The sequence below is a fragment of the Vombatus ursinus genome, unplaced genomic scaffold, assembly GCF_900497805.2.
Source record: "Vombatus ursinus unplaced genomic scaffold, bare-nosed wombat genome assembly UNPS02001419.1, whole genome shotgun sequence".
Taxonomy (NCBI): domain Eukaryota; kingdom Metazoa; phylum Chordata; class Mammalia; order Diprotodontia; family Vombatidae; genus Vombatus; species Vombatus ursinus.
In genome coordinates, this window is record NW_020941197.1 from 17,861,421 (window position 1) to 17,884,575 (window position 23,155).

The following is a 23,155-nucleotide window of genomic DNA, read 5'->3' on the forward strand; positions in this document are numbered from 1 at the left end:
ACATTAGTATAATGAGTTTATCAGATTAGATAACTATCATCCAGGCAGTCAGAGTGAGTCAGATACTGTGAGAGATAAAGAACAGGAGAGAGAAAAGGAAAGACAGACATTCAGCAGCAGCAAGCCTAGGGATGAGGAACTAGTTGTTAAGTGAGTTCAATGACTTAAGAGAAGGAGATCTAAGTGCAGTAACCTGTAGGAGCAGGAGTTACAGAATGTGAGATTCTAAAACTGAGCTCTATTTCTTTTGAAGACTGGCAATATAAGGAATTTTCTAGCTAATTAGGTGAATCAGTAACCTATAGACTCAATTTATGTTGGCTAAAAGAGATGGAGATAGATACTTAAAATACTTTACGTGTCTATTGACATATTGACTTGCTTAGGGGTAGTTTCACATCAGGATATTCAAGAAAAGGTGCAACAGCTATCCTTTAGCATCTTTGTATACTGATTATTTGTTTTCAAGTGTTAGGAGACACCTCTAGAGATGCTTAAAAAGACCCGATTGCGTGGTTTCTCTGGATAAGTTAAATAACAGTTTCCTATACAGCAGAGGTTCTTAACCTGGGGTCTTTGAGCCCGTTTTTTTTTTAATCATATTTTTATAACTATTTCAGTATACTTCTGCATATTTTATTTTATACATTTGAAAAATTATTCTGAGAATAGGTCTCAAGCTTCACTAGACTGCCGTAGGAGTCTATGAAACAAAAAGTTTAAAGACTCCTGATACAGAGAAAGTTTGCTGTTTCTGAGGAATATGCTGGTAGATACTCTTAGAGCAGGTTTGTGACTATTGAACTTAGTTCAGATTGGTGTAGTATCAGGCTAATAAAATCAAGGTCATGGCTTTCCAGATAAGCCTGTTAACTCTTAGTCTATATTCTCAAACCCTGAGGAAAGAGGGGGTGGGAGAGAGAAGGAGAGAGGAAAAAGAAAGTTGGGAGGCGAGACATAGAAAGATAGAGACAGAGAGACAGAGTCAGAGAGACAGAGAGAGAGAGAGGGAGAAGGAGAGAAAGAGAAGGAGGGAGAGAGAGAGAGAGAGAAGAAAAAGCAGAGAGGAAAAGAGAAGGAAAGAGAAAACCAGTAAACCACTGCTGAAATAAAATGAACAAACCCTCAAAGTATATTCCTTATGGCAAATTATTGTTATAATCTTCTTGTACTAAGTTCAACATTTCAGTATTTTTTTGCTTTCTTATAGATAAGCTACTACTGCATATCGACTCATTTAGAGAGTTATTGATAAATGACTACCTTTCTTTTGTTTGTACTAATTTGTAGAACATTTTATTCAAATGTAGCTATTCATACTCAACTATGACTTCTAAAATTTCCTTGGAGTGCTTTATTACCCTGTGTTTAGCAATGCTTTAATGTTGGGTTTGGTACAGAAGTAACCTAGATTTGTCACCAATGGAGGCATCTTCTTCATAGTTTAAAACTTTCATATTGACATATTTTTATTCTTTTTACATATCTTATTCTTTCTAGGGTTTTGTTCATCTCATTTGTAGTGAAAACTGCAGTATCTACTTCCATAAAATTTGTTGGGAAAAGTTCAAGAATATAAAGCATTCTGGGAAAAGTGATGAGGTATTGCATTTGGGTGTTATTGTTAAAACTTGAATGAAATTTACTTCTATTTACTTCTCTTCATTCTGTACATCCTTGTGTGAGCTGCTTTGCTGTTGTTCTGCAGAGTGATTCAGTGGCTCTATCCTGGCTTGCAGGAACTTACAGTTTGAGAGAGACATTCTGGCTTCTTTGCTAAATACATCAAGGGCACACCAACAACAGAGGCATTTGTCTCTGGATAAATACATAGACAATAAAACTGTATTAACATTTCCTATGGGTGGAGCACAGTGATAAATTCTGATTTAACATATTCTTCAAAAGTAAATCCATAATCACATATTGAAAATCATGCAACCCTGAAATTAGTTCTCTACCACTGGAGTTAATTTAGAAGTCTAAAACCAAAGCCCATAGCAGTTATCCTCTTCAGTGAGCTAATTACAATAATTTGGAACCTGTAGTATTTGTTGTTCAAGAAGAAGAAGAAAAATACATTCTAAACCCTGGAGAGTTTCAATAAAGTGCTTTGGATTTATGGAACTTTTTTCTTTAAAGGAGTTCAAAGTGCTTAGCATATCTCAGGGATAGAAGGGGTGGATATTTTCCCATTGGAGAAAGGGAAATCAAGAAAGAGAAAACAGCTTTACTCAGGAAGGTTGGGTCAGAAACAAGTTTAGGGCACAGAATTCTCTTCCTCTTATCTTTTCCTCTTTACAGGAAGTTATGCTGATTTCTGAAATGCAAATTATGTAACAGTCATTGAGGTTATATCAGTTAATCTACAAGTGTTTATTAAGTCCCTACTTAAGTCTCTAGACAACTATGCTAGGTTTTGGGAATACTAACATAAAAGTGAGATGGTCCTTGGTCTCACAGAGCTTACGTTCTGGGGTGCTACACCATGTTCACAGATACAGAAATGCAGGATATATGCAAAGTAAATAAATACACAGTGATTTTGCAAGGGCACTAACAATGAGAGGAATAAGGAAAGGCCTCATGGAGGAGATGGTACCTGAGCTGAGCCTTGGTGGAGGAGGTGGTCAACTGTATAAAGAATTTCATAGAGATCAATAAGGATGAAACTGGAGAATCATCATATATAGCATATGTAGATATATACAAACATATGTATATATAGACATATATATACACACATGTATACATAGACATACACATTCATATGTAATTGTCACATATGTATCTTTATATACCTCTCTCTCTCTCTCTCTCTCTCTGTATTTCCAAAGTCTAAACAACTGACATACATATCTTTAGGACATAAGCTGAAACCTGCCTATACCTACTAGTCAACTGTCTGATAATTGCTGACATTCATTTATCATTCAACAAACATTTATTATGCATTTACTATGTACAAGATACTATGCTGAGTTGGTGGGGGTGGGCACAAAGATACATAAGGCATGCTTGCTCTCAAGGAATTTGTAGTCTAAATTTGCTTAGCCTTTGAAATGTAGAAGCATTCACTGATTGGTTGTCCTTTTGTTTTTAAAAAAATATATTTTTAGAGTTTTAGTGAAAAAACATGTTTGAAGAAAGGATGTATTGGTAACATTGTAAAGATGCAAAAATGTGAAGGACCTGGAGTCTTTAATATTCTGGTGAGTATACAGCATCCTGTGACATAGTATCTATTTAAGCCAAAGATTGTTTTTCTTTCAATCTTTGGCTTAAATAGATACTGTCAGTAAGGAAACCAGTATTTTAGCCACAGTTCTGTTGTTTGGTAATTAAATGGGAGATTTTAGAGGATCATAAAATTTAGAACTGGATAGAATATTAGAGATCATCTAGTATGCATTTTACAGATGTGGAAAATGGGGCTGAGAGAGGGAAATAATTTGTCTAAGCTCATAGAAAGTAGTTAAGTGGCACAGTAAGGATTATAACCAGATTTTTTAAAGCTAGCTCTGGAAGACAGGTAGTGAGAAATCATTGGCTCTTTTCACTATAACACAAGTGTTCCCATTTGCCTGTTCCCTGCCTCAGTTTGCCCCAAATAATGGCTCAGTTCTTTCATGAGACAAAGGTACTATGAAGAGCCACCATCTAATAATTCAGTTTGACCTGGAAGTTTGACATCTGTAAGACCTTGTTGCAACTCTGCAAAGACTTGCTATACTTTCTTGGTGTCTTTCAGAAGCATTTCATCATGTATGCTTTTCAGAAATATTTCCATCAGAAATATTTCCATCTGGGGCAGCTAGGTGGTGCAGTGGATAGAGCGCCAGCCCTTTAGTCAGGAAGACCTGAGTTCAAATCTGGCCTCAAACCAAACACTTGACACTTACTAGCTATATGACCCTGGGCAAGTCACTTAACCCCAATTGCCTAAAAAAAAATATATATATTTTTAATATATATTTTATTTATTTATATTTATTATATATAATATATAAATTATATATTTTATATATAACGTATATTATTATTTATTATATATAACATTTAATATAATAATTATATAATTATATATTATATTATTTGTATTATATATTTTTATATATAAAATATATATTATTGTATATATAATATATAAATTATATATTTCTGTCTACAAATTTGGTATTTTTCTCCTTCACATAGATTTTCTGAACAATAATTAATTGTAAAATAAAAATGAAAAGAGTATTCTCACTGCCATTGTCATCCTCAAAGGTGCCATACTGATGAGGATTTTTAGCCATAGTATATTATGACCTATAGAAAAGAAACTTGGCTTCTCTGAGCTTCACTTTTCTCATCTGTAAGACGGGGATAATATTTGTGCTATATACCTCACCAGGTTGTTGTGGAGGAAGCATTGTGTTGCCATTAGAGTGAGATATAAATGAGGTTTTATTTTGAATCATGCTTATTTCAAAACTTTAAGGATCTGTGATTGGTGAGAACATTCCCTCTACCAGTGCAAATGACAGTCCTTCTGTGCCTTAGTAGATGGCCTCAGAACTTGCTGTAGCCAGAACATTTTATCCTCTGGTGGCTAACCTGGTGACAGTTTCTAAGTTCTAATAAGACTTGTCCTCATATGAGAAAAACATGGCCTGTCACTGGACCTCAGGCCCTTTCTAACTTGAAAGAACATGCCGAAATTTATATTCCATGAATGTAATCTTTAAGAATTCAGGGCCATTTCCATGCCACAGTAAAATATCAGAAAAGGATTTTTGTGCTAGTATTTGGAATAATAATAGCAAGAGTAGTAGTAATCTTTCCTTTGGAAGCTAGTTTCATAGTACCTAGCCTGGTGCCTGTCACCTATCAGGCAGTAAATTAATACTTATTGGTTGATCGATAAGGACGATATAACCAAGCTCTAATTAGAACCTTTACAATTTTACCTTGAAATTGTAAAATTGTACTGTGGATTAAACTAATAGAATTATGGCATTATTTTTAATCTCTTTACATGTTTTTCAAGTATTTAGATACTGATGTGGAGGACAAGAAATTGGTATGGACTCGAGAAAGATAGCTAGTTTGCTACTGATCTCTTATTATATCTCTGTTGGATTTCACAGTGAAACAGGGTGATGATTATTTTAGAATTGGAAGTCACTTTAGCTTCCTTCATTTTACAAATGACAAAACAAAGGACCAAAGAGGTTAAATGACTAGCCCAAGGTGACAAAGGTAGTAAGTAGCAGCAGCAGAATAAAAACCCATGCCTCAGACTCCAAATCTAGTTGTTTCCTCCTATACCATTTTACTTTTTGTCCTATCTAAAACTTCAATGTACAAAGTAGAGTTACTTTTTTTTTTTTTAGAAAAACTGGTTTGTCTTTAATTTTTTTGAAAAATCAGTAAGTGTTCAGCCAATTGATCTATTCATTTGACAAGCATTTATTAAACACTACTATGTGGCAGCATTGTCCTAAGCTGACGAGATACAAAATCCTTGCCCTGCCCTTATGTTTACCTGTAAATGACTATTGAATATGAGGAGAGAGAAAGGAGAGTTTGTCAGGACATCTTTGATCATTTGATTTTCTGGGCCTGTGCAGCTGATCATAGAAAGATCATAGAAAGAGCAGGTAACAGGGACAACAAAGATATGTCTATACTCTCTTACCCCTTTACAAATTAATGGAATTATTGAGTTGGCCTGTTTCTGGTGGCTTTTAAAAAACAAGCTTGCCAGTTCTAAAAATGAGTTGAGGCAGGAGAGCTCTGAGGAGAAGTGACCTCTGGCAGTCTAGAGGGGTTTATCCATGTAGGAAGAACCTAGATTTTAAAGGGGATCCCTATTTGTCTTTCCCCTTTTGTCTTTATGAGGGGATGGAGGGGGGGAGTTTCTTGTTCCTCTGCTCCATTCCAGTGCAGTTATTCACCTAGTAGGAGACACCATACTTTGCAGAGAACAGGCACAGGGAGTCAAACAGTCATCTGGGCAGCTCTAAGGAATTACCCCTGGCATCAGAGAAGTGAGCCAGCTATGCAGTAAAAGAGAATTTGCTCTGGTGGTTGGGAGGTGAGCTGTGAGTGGAGCAGGCCCAAGGAACCCAAATGAGACAACTGCCCAGCAGATACAATGCATCCAGCAGGAGCAGTGTAAGTGCATGAAAAGAGAAGAAAGGACATCATGTCCTTGCAGTGTTGAAGGCATGACTTGCCTTTGTCCTATGTTCCCTATGTGTGTGCCTTACTGCTGTTGTACTGGTTCCGGTCAGTGTATGCCCACTGCTCTCATAAAAACTATTTGTATTTGTGAGAGTGTGTACCAGATTTCTGAGAAATGTTTTATAGTTACTATTCTTACTGTTAGATTTTAGTAAATGCCTTTGGTTTGAGCTAATTGTTTTTACTGTCTGATCATTAAAAGTAAGCACATTGGTAGAGGCTTGTGTGCTACAGCTTTAGTTTAGGAGTATGGACCCATAGAGAACCTTGTACTTGTGAGAGTGGTTGCTCCTCTAGGTTCACAACCTGCAACCTTTAAGTTCTGAGATAGGTAGTAGCCCTAGAGAAGTCACTACAAACCTATATTTATATGTATATCCAACACATATATGTATTGAATCTATATTTCTCTTTCGTCTTCTTTCCTTTCACTTCTCTCTTTCCTGTCTCTGTCTTTCTAGCTTTCCTTTTTCTTCTCTCTCCTGTCTCTCTATCTTTCCTTTTTGTTCTCTCTCTCTTCTTTCTCTTCTCTTCTCTTTTTTCTCTCTCTCCTCCCCTCCCTTTTCCTCCCCCCCTCCCCTGCTTCCCGTTTCCTCCCCCCACCTTTTCTCCTCTCCTACATAAGCACTTACTTGTGCATTGTGCTAAGCTCTAGGGATACAAATAAGAAAAAAACAGCTCCTGCCCTCTAAGAGCTTACAGTCTAATGGGGGAAGACAGTACACAAAAGGAAACTGAAAGGGGGAGGGATGACGGTGGACATTTGCAGTAGTTGAGGTGAAAGGTGATTAAAGGCTGAATTAGAGTAGTGGCCACTGAATTAATAGTGGCTGGGTGAGTAGTGAGGAGCTGGATGTAAGAAATGTTGTGAATCAGTAAGACTTAGTGATTGCATTGGCTCTAGGGAACGTTAAGGAGAGTGAAGATAATGCTGGTGATGTCTATCAGGAAAACTGGAAGGATGGTGATGCTGGAAACAAATAAGAAAGTTAGGAAGAAGACGGTCGGAGATACTTACATGGGTTGAGTTTAAATGCCTACAAGATATCTGGTGGGAAATATTCATTAGGTGATACGGGATTTTAACTCAGGAGAAAGACTAGGGCTGGATATATAGACTAGTTATTTATGGTTTTTTTCCTTTTCATATTTGATGATCTTTTCCACTTCTTTACTTTCTTAATGTACAAGGCCAGGAAACAAGAGCAGAAAGTTTTTTTTTTATTTGTTTGTTTAATGTGCACTAATTTTGATTTTACTTTTTTTTTTTTCCTCTCTTGGTAGTTTGACGTTTTGAAAAAGGATGAATGTATACAAAGGTAAGCACTCACAGTCCCCTGAATCTTTGTAGCTATTTGTAGTTTGAATTCATATCTTATTTACTTTTTTCCTTACTATGTCTTTTCCATAGTTAGAGCTCCAGAAAGCTTACCAGGGATTCTCTTTATGAGAGAATTAGAATTAAATTCCCTTTTATTTATGTAATATTCAAATACCTTAAGTGTGAAAATGACCCTTGTTAAGAGAAGGAGAGGAGAGCTTTCCCCAGAATTAGAACAGGTTTCTTTATTCAAGTTTATAGGGTGTGGGATTTAGAGTCAGAAGAGATCATCTAGTAATTATTCTAGTCTAACTCTTTCATTTTACGACAAAGAAGCCAAGAAATCAAGATAGGGAGTGATTTGTTAAATAATTGTTTAGAGAATAACTATCTGACCAGAATTCAAACCCAGGGCTTTTGATTCCAAGCCCAGGGCTAGCTTCCTGCTGTGCTTCATGCTTTAACCTAGATTAGAATGCTCTGATGTTAATGTTTCTTATGAGCTCTCAAAACCCACCCAAATACTGAGTATGAGTATAGTTATAGTCACAGTTCTCCGTGTCCTGAGAAGGAAAACTGATAGGAAAGAAGATTAGGTAAACAGTGAAGGAGGAGAAACAGACTGTGTCGATTAGGGAAGCAGGAACTTTGGCTATGAAATTATCTGCCATTCCACAAATAGCTTACATAGTAGTCAGCAAACATTTGTGAAATGCCTATTATGTGCTAGGTGCTAGGGATACAAATGCAAAAGTTATATAGTCCCTACTTCCAAGAAGCTTGTTATATTCTGAACAAATATTTATGCAGAAAAATAAACGTATGATATATTATAAAGTAGGTTGCACCTAATTTCTGGAGACTAGTAATTTTTGGCACTAGTAATGGCAGTGATAAGGATAGACCTCCTGTAGGGGGTGGCACGTGAGCTGAGGGTACATTCACTTAGAGGATTTCAATTATACAGAAGTATATAGCAGCTAGGTGGTACAGTGGATAGAACTCGAGACTTTGAGTCAGGAAGATTTGAGTTCAAATCCCACCTCAGATACTTACTAGCTGTCCTCTTCAAGAATGAAGGATGAACAACCACAACAACTTCTGTATGATCCTGGGCAAGTTACTTAACAGTCATCTGCCTCAATTTCCTTATCTGCAAAGTGGGATAATAATAGCACCTGGTCGGTATGAGGATAAAATGAGCTAATATATGCAAAGTGCTTTGCAAACCTTATATGGTAGTTGAGCGGAAAAAATATGTGTTGGAGAAAATTGCATCATCATTATCATGATTAGTATTTATATAGTACTTTAAAATTTGGAAAGCATTTTACATGCAAATAAAGTGACATAAAGCCCATCACTGATTATTCCCATTGATACATAAAAATAAATTAAAAGAGACAGTGTATAGATAGAGGAGAGAGTACTTTATTGGAAGCTGGGCAGGGTGATTTAAGGGCTTGACCCAAGGGTTCCTTTATTTTAGAGATGTACACGTAGTACCCATAGTGGAACCTGTATTTTACCTACCAATATCCCAGGACACGTTTTCCTTACTTGCTTCCCTTCCCTACTATTGCATTTGCCCTGATGCCAGAATTCTCAGTTGTTGTAGCGTCTAAGCTTCAGACTTGGCTTTGTGATGCTAGGCAAATCAATGAATGAGACTCATTTTCATCACCTTTGTGGTTGTTGTGGGTGTGGTTTGTCCTTCATTCTCAAAGAGGATCATGACATCAGGGAGGTGATGACATGGCTTGCATTGAATTGGATTTCAATGAAGGAGGGCTGTACAAAGTCACCAGCCTCACTTTTTCCTCCAGAGCCATCTGGGTCCAGGGGCCAAGTATAGATGAGGACGACTGGAGATGGCCCCGTTCATCTCCTGTAAATTGAAGGGGATGGAAGAGATTTCTAAAGTCTCTTCCTTCTCTGAGGTTCTGTAATTCTCTAGTGTTGATTGTTGGATATATATAAAATGGGAATGGGGGTGGGCCTGTGATCGCATTGGTAAAGAGAACTACAAAATGAGGACACTCCCTCTACTAAGGCAAGTTGGCCCCTTCTTTGTAACTTATAGACTGATAAGGGTTGTCTAGGGCATTGAAAAGTTAAATTACTTGCCGAGGGTCACATAACTAGTAACTGTCAAAGGAAGCACTTGAATCCTGATTTTCTGAATTTGAAGATAGCTCTCTATTGATTATATCACACTGCCTCAAATATCAAGAAATTTCTGCTTTTTGCAGTGATTTATCATGAGAATAGTATCTCAAAGAAATAGTTTTATAGCATTGTTTAATCATAGACATACGTGTATCCTAGCAAGAGATTTTTGTTTTCATTTACAGTACATTATAGGCCTTTAAGAAATCCCTTAGGTGGGCTGTAAGTATAGAAAAATACTTTAAAGTCTCTGGTATCACTGACTATAATAAACAATTGAAGTTTCCTCTTTGAGTAGAAAGTGAACAAGTAGTTTAATTTCTGACCCTGCTCTGGCCTTGGGGTAAAGAGTAAGAGACAAATTCTAGAATTTGATGATTCTTTAGCCTTGTCCATTACATTCTAGGGAGAAACTTTGGAATTCTTTTTGCCTACAGCAAATTAAATGTTTCTTTTCTACTTGCAGCTGTTTTAAAAAATTCAAGACTCTTCCGGTCACTGAAGCTACGAAAATGCAGAAGTTAAATTTAAAAGGTTTCATTTTATTTTTTAATCTTTTTTTTTTCTGGAAAGTTGTCCTATGTTTAGTAAATCTGTTGTAATATGTAATCCCAAAGAATGAAATAAATAAAACTCCATCTTATGATAGGGCACAGATTTTGAAATTTCACATACAACAAGTTCACAGACAAAATCCTTACTGATTTCCCATGCCACAGAAGTTAATATTATTTTCATTGTTCTCCTTTGGAAAAGCCACTAAAACAAAGTGTAGCAAAAGAGTTGTCTCCCTGGATTAATCTATCTCTAGCATCTCTAATAAAAAAAGCAAAATTTTCGATTTATTTACTATAGAGATGCAGATCTCTGCTATGATGATCTATCCATACAATATCACTTCATTTTACATTTCTAGGTCCAAGTAAACTATAACTCCTTGTAATCATCGCTGATTACTAATTTGGTAAAATTTCCAAATTTGCAAAGGACCCAGTACCTTATGTTTAATTTATGGAGTTCTTTAGTTCCCAGAGGTTACCACTCAATGGCACAAAACCCTGTGCAGTTGGCTGAAAGGTTTGTGTATTGTTGTGTATTCAAGGTGGTGCAATAAATAGAGTGCTGGACCTGGAGTCAAGAAAAGCTGAGTTCAAATCCAGCCTCTTCCACTTACTAGCTGTGTGTCCCTGAATACGTCACTAAAACTTTGTATGCCTCAGTTTCCTCATCTGTAAAATGGAGATAATAATAATATCTACCTCCCAGGGTTGTTGTGAGGATTGAATGAGTTAATATTTGTAAAGTGCTTAGCAAAATGCCTAGAACATTGTAAGCACGATATAAATGTTAGCTATTATTCTTATTGTTATTATTTTTATGTGATCACTGGCATTTCCTTTTCTGACTATACCTATCTTTTGTGTATTCAGGTGGTTGCTGGTAGCTTGCTGCAGCTTGCTTATGTGCAATATGTGACTCTTTATTGTTCTTTCTTTATATTGATTATAATTTTACACAGATGAGAAACCTGGAAATGGTAATGACCAATGTCTTCTTGGTCATTCTTTTTTTCCCCAGTAAAAATACTGTTCATGATCTTTTCCATTCTTTGGGAATTTTTTGTTCTTAGAGATATATTTTTAATTGTCCTCAAATTCTTTTTTTTTAATGTTATCTCCTGTGTGGATTTCTTCTATATGTATTTGGTCAGGCTTAACAGACTTTCCCCAACTCCATCTTTGCCAATGCTGTTTTCACTTCTTTACACCATACATTGGAGGTCAAAGGGATAGGGGCCAATGCACGGTTACACTATCATTACTTATGAAAATCACTGAAGCACAAATTTGCAAATACATTCCATTTTGAATAATCTGTTATAAGATCATAGATTTAGACCTGGAAAAGACCACTGAGTCCAACTTCTTCATTTTATGGATAAAGAAATTGAGGCCAAGAGAGGTGAAATGACTTGTAGGGGATCACAGCTAATAAATGTCTGTTGTAGGATTTGGACCCAGGTCTTCAAGTCTACTGCTCTATCCACAATCAATCATGAAGCATTTATTAAGTGCCTACCATGTGCTAGGTGTTAGGAGACACATCAAAAATGCAACAATCTTTATTCTCAGGGACCTTATATTCCAGTTTTATCCATAAATCTTCTTGGAATAATTTGGGCTAGCTGGATCTCATTCCAGGTTCTCATCCAACTTCTTTTCTTTTCAACCACCTTTCCCACCCACTGTTTTGCGAGAGGATTTTGCCCATAATCTTCTATCATCTTCTTTTCTAGTACTTTGAAAATGATAATTGGGTGTTTATAGTAAAAAGGCCGCAGGATTTGGAGTTAGGCTTAGGTTTAAGTCTTATCTTGCTGTGAATTTGTCATGTGACTTTGAGCAATTCACTTAATTTCTCTAGGCCTCCTTTTTCAAATCTGTGAAATGGAGGTGTCAAAACCGATGATATCTAAGGTCCCTTACAGTTCTAACCTCACCAATATCTATGGGTTCTCTTAGCCTCTTTGTTTTGGCAACTTTAAAAAAAATTTTTTCTTCAATTTATTTATGTTTTATTCTATAATATTAGAAGGACTAGTTCATTTCTCCCTTGCCCTATTCAACTTATACAACTTAAAACCTTTTTTTTTTGTTTTTTACAATGAACCAAATTTACCTTCTCCCTCCATTCCCTTCCTCCCTACCCCTATTGAAAAAGAAAGTAAAACAAAGGCCCTGTAACAAACACATATCGTCAAGCAAAACAAATTGCCACTTTCACCATATATAATGTACACATGGGGCATAGTAGATAGAGTGGCAAGCCTGGAGTCAGGAAGACTCATCTTCCTGAGTTCAAATTTGGCTACTTACTAGCTGTGTGACCCCGGGCAAGTCACTTAACCCTGTTTGCATCAGTTTCCTCATCTGTAAAATGAGCTGGAGAAGGAACTGGCAAACCACTTCAGTATCTTTGCCAAGGAAACCCTAAATCGGGTCAGACACGACTGAAACTACTGAACAACAAAACAGACACACGTAGACACATACGCACATATATACATATATGGATATGGTCAGAGTGTAAAGTTGTTTTTCTTGACTATACATGTTTGTTACATTTTTATGTATATTATATATCTTATGTATTATATATACACATATCTACATATATGTGTCATCTCATCTGCACTCTTGAGACCATCACTTCTCTGTCTAGAGGTGGGTAACATGTTTCATCATGAGTTTTTGACAACTTTTTGCAGTGGTTTAGCTTTTCTTAGAAATTCTATTTTCAGAACCAATATCTTCACTTTTATCCATTCTCCATGTTTCTGAATTGTCTGTTTATTAGAACAAGTCATGTGTGAACTGTTATAATTGCATGTAGTATCTTCTCATCTTTATTTGGTGTTTATTTTAAACTTTGCTTTGGTCAGCTTATGGGTGGTCTAATGACACACACTGATTCTGGAATGACTTATTTATCTGTAAGCATTCATTTGTTTTCTGCTAGGTTTTAGTAAATTTCATTTTAAAATGATCTTGTTTAATACTAACTATATCTAGTGCCTTCTGAGTCCTTCCTTGAGAAAAATATTCATGATATAGCATGTAAGTCTTCAGAATGACCTTAGACTTCTTTCATTCCCTGATACTAAACTGTGTGTTCCAGCATAGCTTTTGCTGTTTTTTCTTGTACCCACTTTTGAACTGAAGTTTTCAAACATCAAAATAATAGATTTATAATGTCTACAAATTCTTACTGAAACTTCTCTATGTCTTTATTCTCCACCACGGTGAAAGCTGTAATTGGCCTGTATTTCTTATGCTTTTGAGCACTGCAAAGTCAGGTAGCTAAATGCCCCCAAAATAATATATATTGCTATCATTGGGCATATGATGGAACCAATTCCCCAATTCTTTTCTTCTTATGAGATGGGCGTTTTCCATTTGGTCAAAGCATCTTTATGTCCCAGTAGTGAAAATGTCATAATGGATGTGGTTTAGTTCCTCCCCTAGGACATCAGTAAGCTGGATGTTGGATGTTGAACACTGAGAGTACCACTTAATATTGCTATTGCTCCTAAAACTAAGAGGCACAAAGTTTTAATACCACCTGTTAATATTTTAAGTCACCCCACCACCATCTTTTGTTGAAATGCAGGAGGGCCTATACAGGAATGAGGACCGTTATCTGTTTTTTAATCTGTTTCTTGAGTTGCCTTGACCAAAATTGGCGACTCTAAAGGGGAAACCACATGTATAAAATAGTATTAGTGGAGAATATCTTTCTGTTTTATTAGGTATAGATATACCTTCTCAAAATTTCTTTTTAATGAAATGCCAACCTCAAGAACTCATTAATTTTTTTTCCTCTTTGCTTCATATAGTTATTATAGCTGGTAATGATATTGTCAGGCAGACTACTTATCAGTCTGTGTTAACCTTTCTCCTTCTTGAAAAAAGTATGTAAATACTAAAATACTAAAATATAAAACATCGGAGTAATCTACAAATCTTTGATTTCTTCTTTTGTTTGAAACTGAGTCATATTTTCCAGTGTAACTTTTGCTCTTTCCCTCTGCCCACTTTTTTCTTTTTAAAATTCTTCTAAAATTTTGAATTTGAAATTTTCTCCCCTCTCTCTGATGCTCTCCTACCCCCACTGAGAAAGCAAGCAATATGATATCAATTATACATGTGAAATCCTACAAAACGTATTTCCATATTAGCCATGTGACAAAAAAAAAGAAATGAGAAAATTATATTTCAGTTTGTACCCAGACTTCATCAGTTCTGTCTCTGGACATGTATGGCATTTTTAATCAACAGCCCTTTGGAATTGTCTTGGATCATTGTATTGATCAGAGTAGCTAAGTCTTCACAGTTTGTCATCATTACAATATTGCTGTTACTGTGTACAATGATCTTCCAGTTCTTCTCACTTCACTTTGTATCAGATCTTGTCTTTGATCTTTGTATAGATCTTGTCGTGTTTTTCTTTCTTTCTTTCTTTTGGGGGGGGCTAGGCAGTGGGGTTAAGTGACTTCCCCAGGGTCACACAGCTATTAAGTGTTATGTGTCTGAGGTCATTGAATCCAGGGCCGGTGCTCTACCCACTGCGCCACCTAGCTGCCCCTTGTCATGTTCTTCTGAAACCATCCTCCTCATAATTTATAATAGTGCAATAGTATTCTCATTGCAGTCATATACTATATTTAGTCATTCCCTAATTGATGGGCACTCCCTCAATTTACAATTCTTTGCCACCACAAAAAGAGCCACTATAAATATTTTTGAACCTGTAGGTCCTTTATCTTTTTCTTTGATCTCTTTGGGATACAGACCTAGTAGTGCTGGATCAAGAGTATGGTCTAGCCCTTTGGGCATAGTTCCAAATTGTTCTCCAGAATGGGTGGACCAGTTCACAACTCCACAATAGTTCATTAGTGTACTTATTTTCTCACATCCCCTCTAGCATTTGTCATTTCTGGTATGTGTGAGGTGGTGAATCAGAGTTGTTTTAGTTTATATTTTTCTAATCAATAGTGATTTAGAGCATTTTTTCATCTAATTTCTTCTTCTGAAAGCTGCCTGTTCATATTCTTTGATCATTTATCAGTTGGGGAATTACTCTATTTTTATAAATTTGGCTCAGTTCCTTATGTATTTGAGAAATGAGGCTTTTATCAGATAAACCTGCTATAATTTTTTTTATATTATTTCATTGTCTACGATACCTTTTTACCAGAATGTAGTTTCCCTGATTATCCGTTAATGAGGCCTACTCTTGCTTTTGCTTTGCCTGAGATCATGATTGTTATCCCTGCCTTTTTAACTTCAGCTGAAGCATAATAAATTCTGTTCAGCTCATTATTTTAATTGTATGTGTGTGTGTGTGTGTCTTTTTGTTTCAGGTGTGTCTCTTGTAAACAATATATTGTTGGATTCTAGTTTCTCATCCATTCCGCTATCTGCATCCATTTTCTAGATGAGTTCATTCCGTTCACATTTCACAGATATGATCACTAACTGTGTATTTTCCTCCATCCTAATTTTTTTCTCTTCGTCCTTCTTCTCTTTTTATCCTGTCCATTCTCAAAAGTCTGTTTTGCTTTTGACCGCTGTCTCCCTTCATCCACCCTTACCTCTTGTCACTTCTCCCCCTTTTTCTTATTTTCTTCTTCTATGGCTTCCCTGTTGGTAAGTTCAATTTCTAAACAAACCGAGTGTACATGTGTTCTTTGCTGTTTAAACTCATTCAGATGAGAGCGAGGTTCAAGCATTGCCCACACACCCCCATTTTCCCCTCCACTGTAAAGCTCTTTTTTGCGTGCCTCTTTTCTGTGAGATAACTTTCTCCATTCTTCTTCTCCCTTCCCCTTTCTCTCACCTCATCCCTTTTTCTCACCCCTTCATTGTTTTTGGAGATCATCCCAACATAATCAACTCACATCCATGTTCTCCATCTGTGTAGACTCCTTTTAGTTTTCCTAATAATGATGAAGTTCTTAGGAGTACATGTATCATTTTCCCCATATAGGAATGTAAACAGTTTAACCTTATTGAGTATGTTATTATTTCTCTTTTATGTTTACCTTTTTATACTTCTTGAGTCTTGTGTTTGAATAGAAAATTTTCTATTCTGCTTCGGTCTTTTTATCAGGAGTGCTTGAAAGTCTTCTATTTCATTAAAATCTACTTTTTCCTCTGAAAGATTGAACTCGGTTTTGCTGGATACATGATTCTTGGTTGTAATTCTAGCTTTTTTGCTTTCTGGAATATAATATTCCATGCCCTCCACTCCTTTAACATGGAAGCCATAAAATCTCGTGTGATCTTGACTGTGGCTCCATGATATTTGAATCGTTTCATTGTTTCTTTCTGCCTGCTTGAAGTTATTTTCTTTTTGACCTGGGTGCTCTGGAATTTGGCTATAATATTCTGGGAGGGTGGGGGGGAGGAGGATGCTTTTTATTGCTGCCTTTTTTTCATCAAAGAGTTCCAGGGATCCTGGGCTCTTGTAAGTGAGCTTTTACCTTATTTTGCCTGGGAGCAGCCCTCCACATCACTTTCTGGCTTCTTGCAAAGCATGCAACATGTACTTTGGCTGTCTTCCCGATCTCCGTCTTGCAGCACTCTAGACTCTGTCCTGTGGACCCAGCTTTCATCTTATTCTGATCAGAACCAGGCCTCCCCCTCACTTTCTGACTGTTTCCAAAACATGCCAGTGACATGGACTGTCTTCTTTGTTTGAATTTTATCCCTAATGCTTAGCACATTGTGATTAATAATTGCATATTAATTCATCCATTACCTTACAGTCATTTTTGGAAATGCCCTTCCCTCATGTATCTTTTGATACCCTCTCTTGTATCAAAAAAAATCCAATCAAAACATTAAGAAGAAACATTCAATACAATGACTACATGTGGCAATGAATAAAGCATTCTGCCCTGGCAGTTCCCTTTCTCTCTGCTATGAAGAGGGAAGTATTATAGGGAGGGGTTTACTTGAACCAGCTCATATCACCTTTTGAGAGCTGATTGTTAAATTTTGAATGTGAGCATTTACCCCATGGAAATTGGCAAATGCTACACAGTGGGCTTGATTCATTGTTTTGTTGACTGTCTAGACTTAATAAAATATTAATAATGTAGATCAAACTTAAAAATATATCCTGCATACATTTTTTTTTAAACCAGTTGTTAAACATTTACTACCACACCCCTGCAGGGAAAGTGTCATTATTTGTCCTTTGGAGACTTTTTTTAGTTTTGTTATTACTTTGAATTTGGCTTCCTTTTAGTTGTATGGTTCTAAACCTTGGAGTCTGTGAACGTGTTTCAAATTTTTTTTAATTTTTTCTAGTATATTTGTATTTCATTAAATATTTCCCAATTCTATATGTAAAAAAATTTAATTCATTTAAAAAAAATTTTGAGTTCCAAATTCACTCCTTCCCACCCTTTGAGAAGGCTATCAGTTATACCATAGAGGCATGTAAAATGTATTTCCATATAAGCCATTTTGCCCCAAGCAAACTAAAAAAGCAAGAAAAATAAAGTGGAGAAAAGGCATGCTTCAGTCTCTGCACTCAGGTTCACCAACTCTTTCTGGAGGTGGATAGCATTTTTCATCAGTTAACTTTATTTTAATATAATGTTTCCTTTGTAATCTTGTGTATTTTATGCATTTAAAAGCATCATTTTGAGAAGGGGTCCATAGGTTTCCCCAGACTTCGCGGGGGGAGGGAGGAAAGGTAAGAACCCCATTTTGGTGGCATTTCCACATGCCTGGTTCCATTCCTTTTGTACGCTGTACCTTGGGCCCCAGTCAGAGGCACTGCGGCGGGTAAGCTCCTCCCTGGAAGGGGGCGGGCCTGTGGCTTTTTCAGCCAATGGCTGGGGAGCACTTCCCCTAGCAGGGCCCTTCTTTGCCAAAAGGTCCCAGGAGGCGGCCAGGTTGGATCACTGAGGCCCTTCTTGGAACTCCGCTCCCTTTTCGCCTCCTGAGTTATCTCCTCCGACTTAATTCTGAGACCCATTTTCCTTCTTAGTTCTTGACTTACCTCAGTGACTGTGGCAAGTATTCTCAGGGATCTTCTTCAAATGAAAAAAAAAGGGGGGGGTTGAGGGATGAGTGAATAGCCCCCCCCATCAGTACCCTCACCCCTATCGCGCTTCTTATGGTAGGAGCTGGGCTAGTGACCTTTACCTTTGACCCACCTCTCTCTAACCCTCCCCTCCCCCCAAATCACAGCCTGATCTTTCCATTATGGCCGAGTGACCTGAATTTGGCTATGAGGGTATACCCCCCCCAAAACCAAACAAAAACAAAAAACCAACCAACCCAACAAGAAATCAACCCCCAACAACTTGCTCCTTGTATCCCTGTGTCTTTAGGCTTTATGTCATATGGAGCAGTCAAAACTCTTGCTTGTCTTCTTTTCTAAATTTTTTTAAGGTTTTGATACTTAATTCTAATTTTTTTTGGGGGGGCTAGGCAGTGGGGTTAAGTGACTTGCCCAAGGTAACACAGCTAGTAAGTATTATGTGTCTGAGGCCGGATTTTAATTCAGGTCCTCCTGAATCCAGGGCCGGTGCTCTATCCTCTGTGCCACCTAGCTGTCCCTTGATACTTAATTCTAAAGAGAGCCCCTAGACAAAAGTGGGGTGAATGGAAAGAATCAAGGTGCCCGTTTCTGTAATCACTTTCAGAATGAAGCAGATGTGGAAATCTTTGGTGTTTTGTCTCAGTCCTGGTTTTATCACAGTAAGGTGTTTGTCGTGTATATACATCTGAACTTTTTTTTTTTATACTATAGAAGTGGCTGTGAAATCAGGACTGAATTCTCATAGTAAGTGTATCATTTATTCATTGGACAAATGTGTACTTAGGATCAGTTATTTGACGTGTATGTACTGTGATAGGTAATCGGGAAGAAATATAAATATGACACAATCCCTGCCTTAAAGGCCCTTACAGTAATATGGTGTGACTCATAATTAGAAACTTTTATTCTCATTGACAATTTGATTAACAAGAATTTGAATTCCTGTTATTATTTTTGTAGGCCAGCAGGGACTTGTCCAGGGTCACACAGCTGGTAAGTGTTTGAGGGCAGATTGAACTGAGGTCCTTCTAACTCCAGAGCTGGTGCTCTATCTACTGTGCCATCTAATTGCCCCAAATACCCCAAATCATTTTTAAATACCATCACCTCCTCCTCCTCCTTCTCATTGTTAATTCTAACTCCTTTACATTCATTCCTTTCTCACCACCCTAGTTCAGACCCTCATTGCCTCTCACCTGCTTTGTTCAGTTATTTTTCTTTTTTTTTTCTTTTTTTAGGCAATTGGAGTTAAGTGACTTGCCCAGGGTCACACAGTTAGTAAGTGTTAAGTGTTTGGTCTGAGGTCACATTTGATCTCAGGTCCTCCTGACTTCAGGGCCGATGCTCTATCCACTGCGCCACCTAGCTGCCTTTGTTCAGTTATTTTTCAGTCACATTCAACTCTTCATGACTTCATTTGGAGTTTTCTTGGCAGAGATACTGGTTTGCCATTTTCTTCTGCAGCTCATTTTACACATGAGGAAATTGAGGCAAACAGGGTTAAGTGACTTGCCCAAGGTCACATAGTAAGTGTTTGAGGCTGGATTTGAACTTAGGAAAATGAGTCTTCCTGATTTCAGGCCTGGCACTCTATTCACAGGGCCATCTACCTGCCCTTCCTCACCTATTTTTCTGTACTGATATCTGAATAGAACTGTTTTTTAAAGGCATACATCTAACCATGTCTGCCCTTCCAGCTCAAAAATCTTTCAGTGTCTCTCCATTACCTATAAAATGAGAACAAGCTCTGTAACCTGTTGTTTAAGACTAAACTATTTGGCCCTGCTGCCTCCCTTTCCAGCCTTGTTTCATGCCATTTCTCTTTATAGTTTTTTCCAAAACTAGTCTATTTTATTAATTGTTGCTCAAATTTAATATTCCATTTCCCAACTCTGTGAATTAGCTATCCTTGGTGCCTGGAATGGACTCTTTCCTTACTTCTACCTTGCAAATCCTTGTCTTCTTTCAAGATTCGGTTTAGGTGCTTCCTTCTCTATAAAGCTTTCTTCAGCCTCCTTTCCCTCTACTCCCCACCTATCTATACTTTCTCCTGTCTCAATTTATATACGTGTTATATATATATATATATATATATATATATATATGTGTATATATATATATATATGTCTCTCTCCCATTCCCTTAGTAGTAAGCTTCTTAAGGTCAGCGACTGTTTTGTGTCCTTGCATCCCCATTCCATACATAGTGCTTGCTCAGTATATATTTGTTTGTTGTTACTTAGTTCAATTCAGTGAATATTTATTAAGCACCTACTGTTTGCCAGACTCTGCTTTAGAGTTTACAAAGAACTTTTTTAATCTTCACAGTAACAATGTGAGGGAGGCGGAGTATATTTTATGATCTCTGTTTTAAAGAGGAGAGACCAAGGCTCAGCAAAGTTAAGTGACTTATCTAAGGTTTTTCATCTAATAAATGGTAAAGGTGATGTTAAAACCCATGTCTGTGGGTTTCCACTCTATCATAATAATGACAATTAGCATAAGTTATTTGTGGCTGGATTTTGAGTTCTTTGTCTCTAATATTTAGGTTGTAATCCAGAAGAGATCTTTAAGGATGAGATACTAGAACAGAATGCATCTCCAGTAGACTCTATTAAAGATATGAAATCAGACCCAGAAGAACTGCCAGCAGAAATTCCTAAAGATGAAAAATCAGCACTCAGTGAATCTTCGATAGAATCTTTTAAAGATGTCCATGAGGTATAAATTCTTCTTAATTATAGAAACATGGAATTAGACAAGACTTTGGTCATTTAACTTACCATTTTACCACCTCGTTTAACTGTACCCAAAACATTCCCGACAAATCCTGTTTTTGAAATCTTAAGGGAATCTCCCTTTGGCAGGTAGGGAAGCAAAGACAGTAGAAGGATTCCATTTCCAATGCCCCTGTCTAGTCTACTCTATGTCTGAAATCAACCCTAATTCCTCACCTACCCGTTAGAAAGGAGAGAGAGGGAAAGAGGCCAAGAGAGGAATAGGAGAAGAGAAATGGGCTAGAAGGGTTAGCTAAGAGGGATGCTTCTTCACAATTTGCACTAAGTCACTGGTGATAAAGGGCTGAATGAGTAATCAGAGGAATAACTTCAGTTTATTTTTTCCCCCCAAAGACTTGGTAATACCCTTTATGTTCAGCAAGTAGTGCCATAAGTTTTTAAATTTCCCTTGAAATTATTTGTTAAATCCAGGCATTGTTCTCAAAGGGCCTTTCTCATTTGTTGCACATTTAAGTGTTGATGTTTCAGGTGATGACTTAAAACATCTGGAGCTTAGTATGAATGTCTAGTAATGCTCTTTTGTTTTCTTCATTGTGTTCTCCAGAGCAGGTGAGATTGTGGGACTTCTACCATAAACGATAATAGCTCTTACCCAATCTAGAAAAGAATCATAGTCATAATAGAACATTAGAAAAGGAAAGGTTACAATTATTTGATTTCATGTGTAAAGCCTGGGATGTGGGATAGGAATGAAATTCTTCATACATAACAAAATATTCCTTGTGGTTTTATGTTTGTTGTAGTGAATTGTTTATAATGACATGTCCATTACAGAGTGCTCAAGTTAACAATAAATCAAAGAAGAAGAAAAAGAATAAGACTAAGAAGGTAAGAGCAATAGTAGCCATATTACAAATAGTGTCTGAGCGATGTTGTATACGGAGACTGTTAGCATGGATAATTCCTAACAAAGAAACGATTTATTGGGTATTTTATATATGTCAAGATCTCATGGTTCCTTCAAATGATAAGTTGATCTATAAAAAAAATTTTAAGCCCCTTGGCTTAATGATACATGGTTAAAATAAAATATTATTTACCAGGTCAGATTTGTCAAGTTAAAGGTACTCTGTCAAGATAACGATCAGTCATCAGAAAACCAATCCTTGACTGTCATTTTTAACAAGTGAGATTATAAAACCAAGAGAATTTGAAACAGCTAATTTATTTTTTTCTCCTGAACACTTGAATGTAATACATCTATTAACTCTTGGAGCTTAAAATCAATCCAGGTAGAGAGGTAGCTAAAACAGTTTAAGAGTTCTTATGTATATTTCTTGGCATTCTGTGACCTGAGTGGTTTAATCTGGATTTTTTGGTTATGTTCAACTTTACTTATATATTTTCATGTGTAAATCTTCATAATATCTAGATTAAAAGTCACTTGGAAAGTTTTATTCCTTTCTCTGTAGAGATAGTTAAAAATCCTAATTCCTTAGAAACGCACTTTAGGCCTCAGTATTGCAATAGCACCATCATTTATTTTCCCCTCAGGCATTTAGTCACCTTGCAGATCTTTAGGAAATCTTGATTTTCTTTTTCACATCTGAGGGGGTGTAAAGAATTCATTCTTATCTGTGTGAAAGGAAGAACAACCTTCCTTTATCCAACCTCCACAAGTGTGCCTGATTTCTGTAGTGCCTAATTTTTTTAGGGACCTGATTTGATATTGGAGACTGTAGTTAGACTTGGATTTCTCGTACGCTTAGGAAGCACATTGCCAACTGTGACTTATGGTCTCTGTGATGAAAAAATTGTTGTTTCCTGACTGGTTGTGTAAGAAGGAAACTGAGATCTTGTTAAAATTCACATATGTGTCAAAGTACATTGTGAATAAGGGTATCTGTCTAATTGCTCTCTGACTAGACTATTGTATAAAACAGAAATGGAATAGCCCCAAGCATTGATAGTAATTAAGATTAAGAAAAAGTGAAGCCAATTGAAAAATGAAACAGTTGCTTTTATTGAGTTAAACTGTAAATTGTAAACAAAATTGTTAATAGACCAGTTTGGCT

The 23,155-nt window shown here is 36.7% G+C and overlaps 1 protein-coding gene across 6 annotated transcripts in view; it reads left to right on the plus strand.

Moving 5' to 3' along the window:
- DZIP3 (DAZ interacting zinc finger protein 3) overlaps positions 1-23,155 on the plus strand; it is a 116,063-nt gene that overhangs the window by 51,207 nt on the left and 41,701 nt on the right. For 3 of the 6 annotated variants that reach the window (XR_003569538.1, XM_027867046.1, XM_027867055.1), the window contains exons 9-16: positions 1,501-1,602; positions 3,120-3,212; positions 7,516-7,550; positions 10,188-10,255; positions 19,055-19,087; positions 19,304-19,336; positions 20,891-21,063; positions 21,915-21,968. Coding sequence is in view for 5 of the 6 variants with exons in the window: in XM_027867046.1 (XP_027722847.1) it covers positions 1,501-1,602; positions 3,120-3,212; positions 7,516-7,550; positions 10,188-10,255; positions 19,055-19,087; positions 19,304-19,336; positions 20,891-21,063; positions 21,915-21,968 (591 nt within the window). In the remaining variant the exon portion in view is untranslated. The remainder of the gene's footprint in view (positions 1-1,500; positions 1,603-3,119; positions 3,213-7,515; positions 7,551-10,187; positions 10,256-19,054; positions 19,088-19,303; positions 19,337-20,890; positions 21,064-21,914; positions 21,969-23,155) is intronic. The other 3 variants (XM_027867062.1, XM_027867070.1, XM_027867075.1) reach the window with 3 other exon arrangements.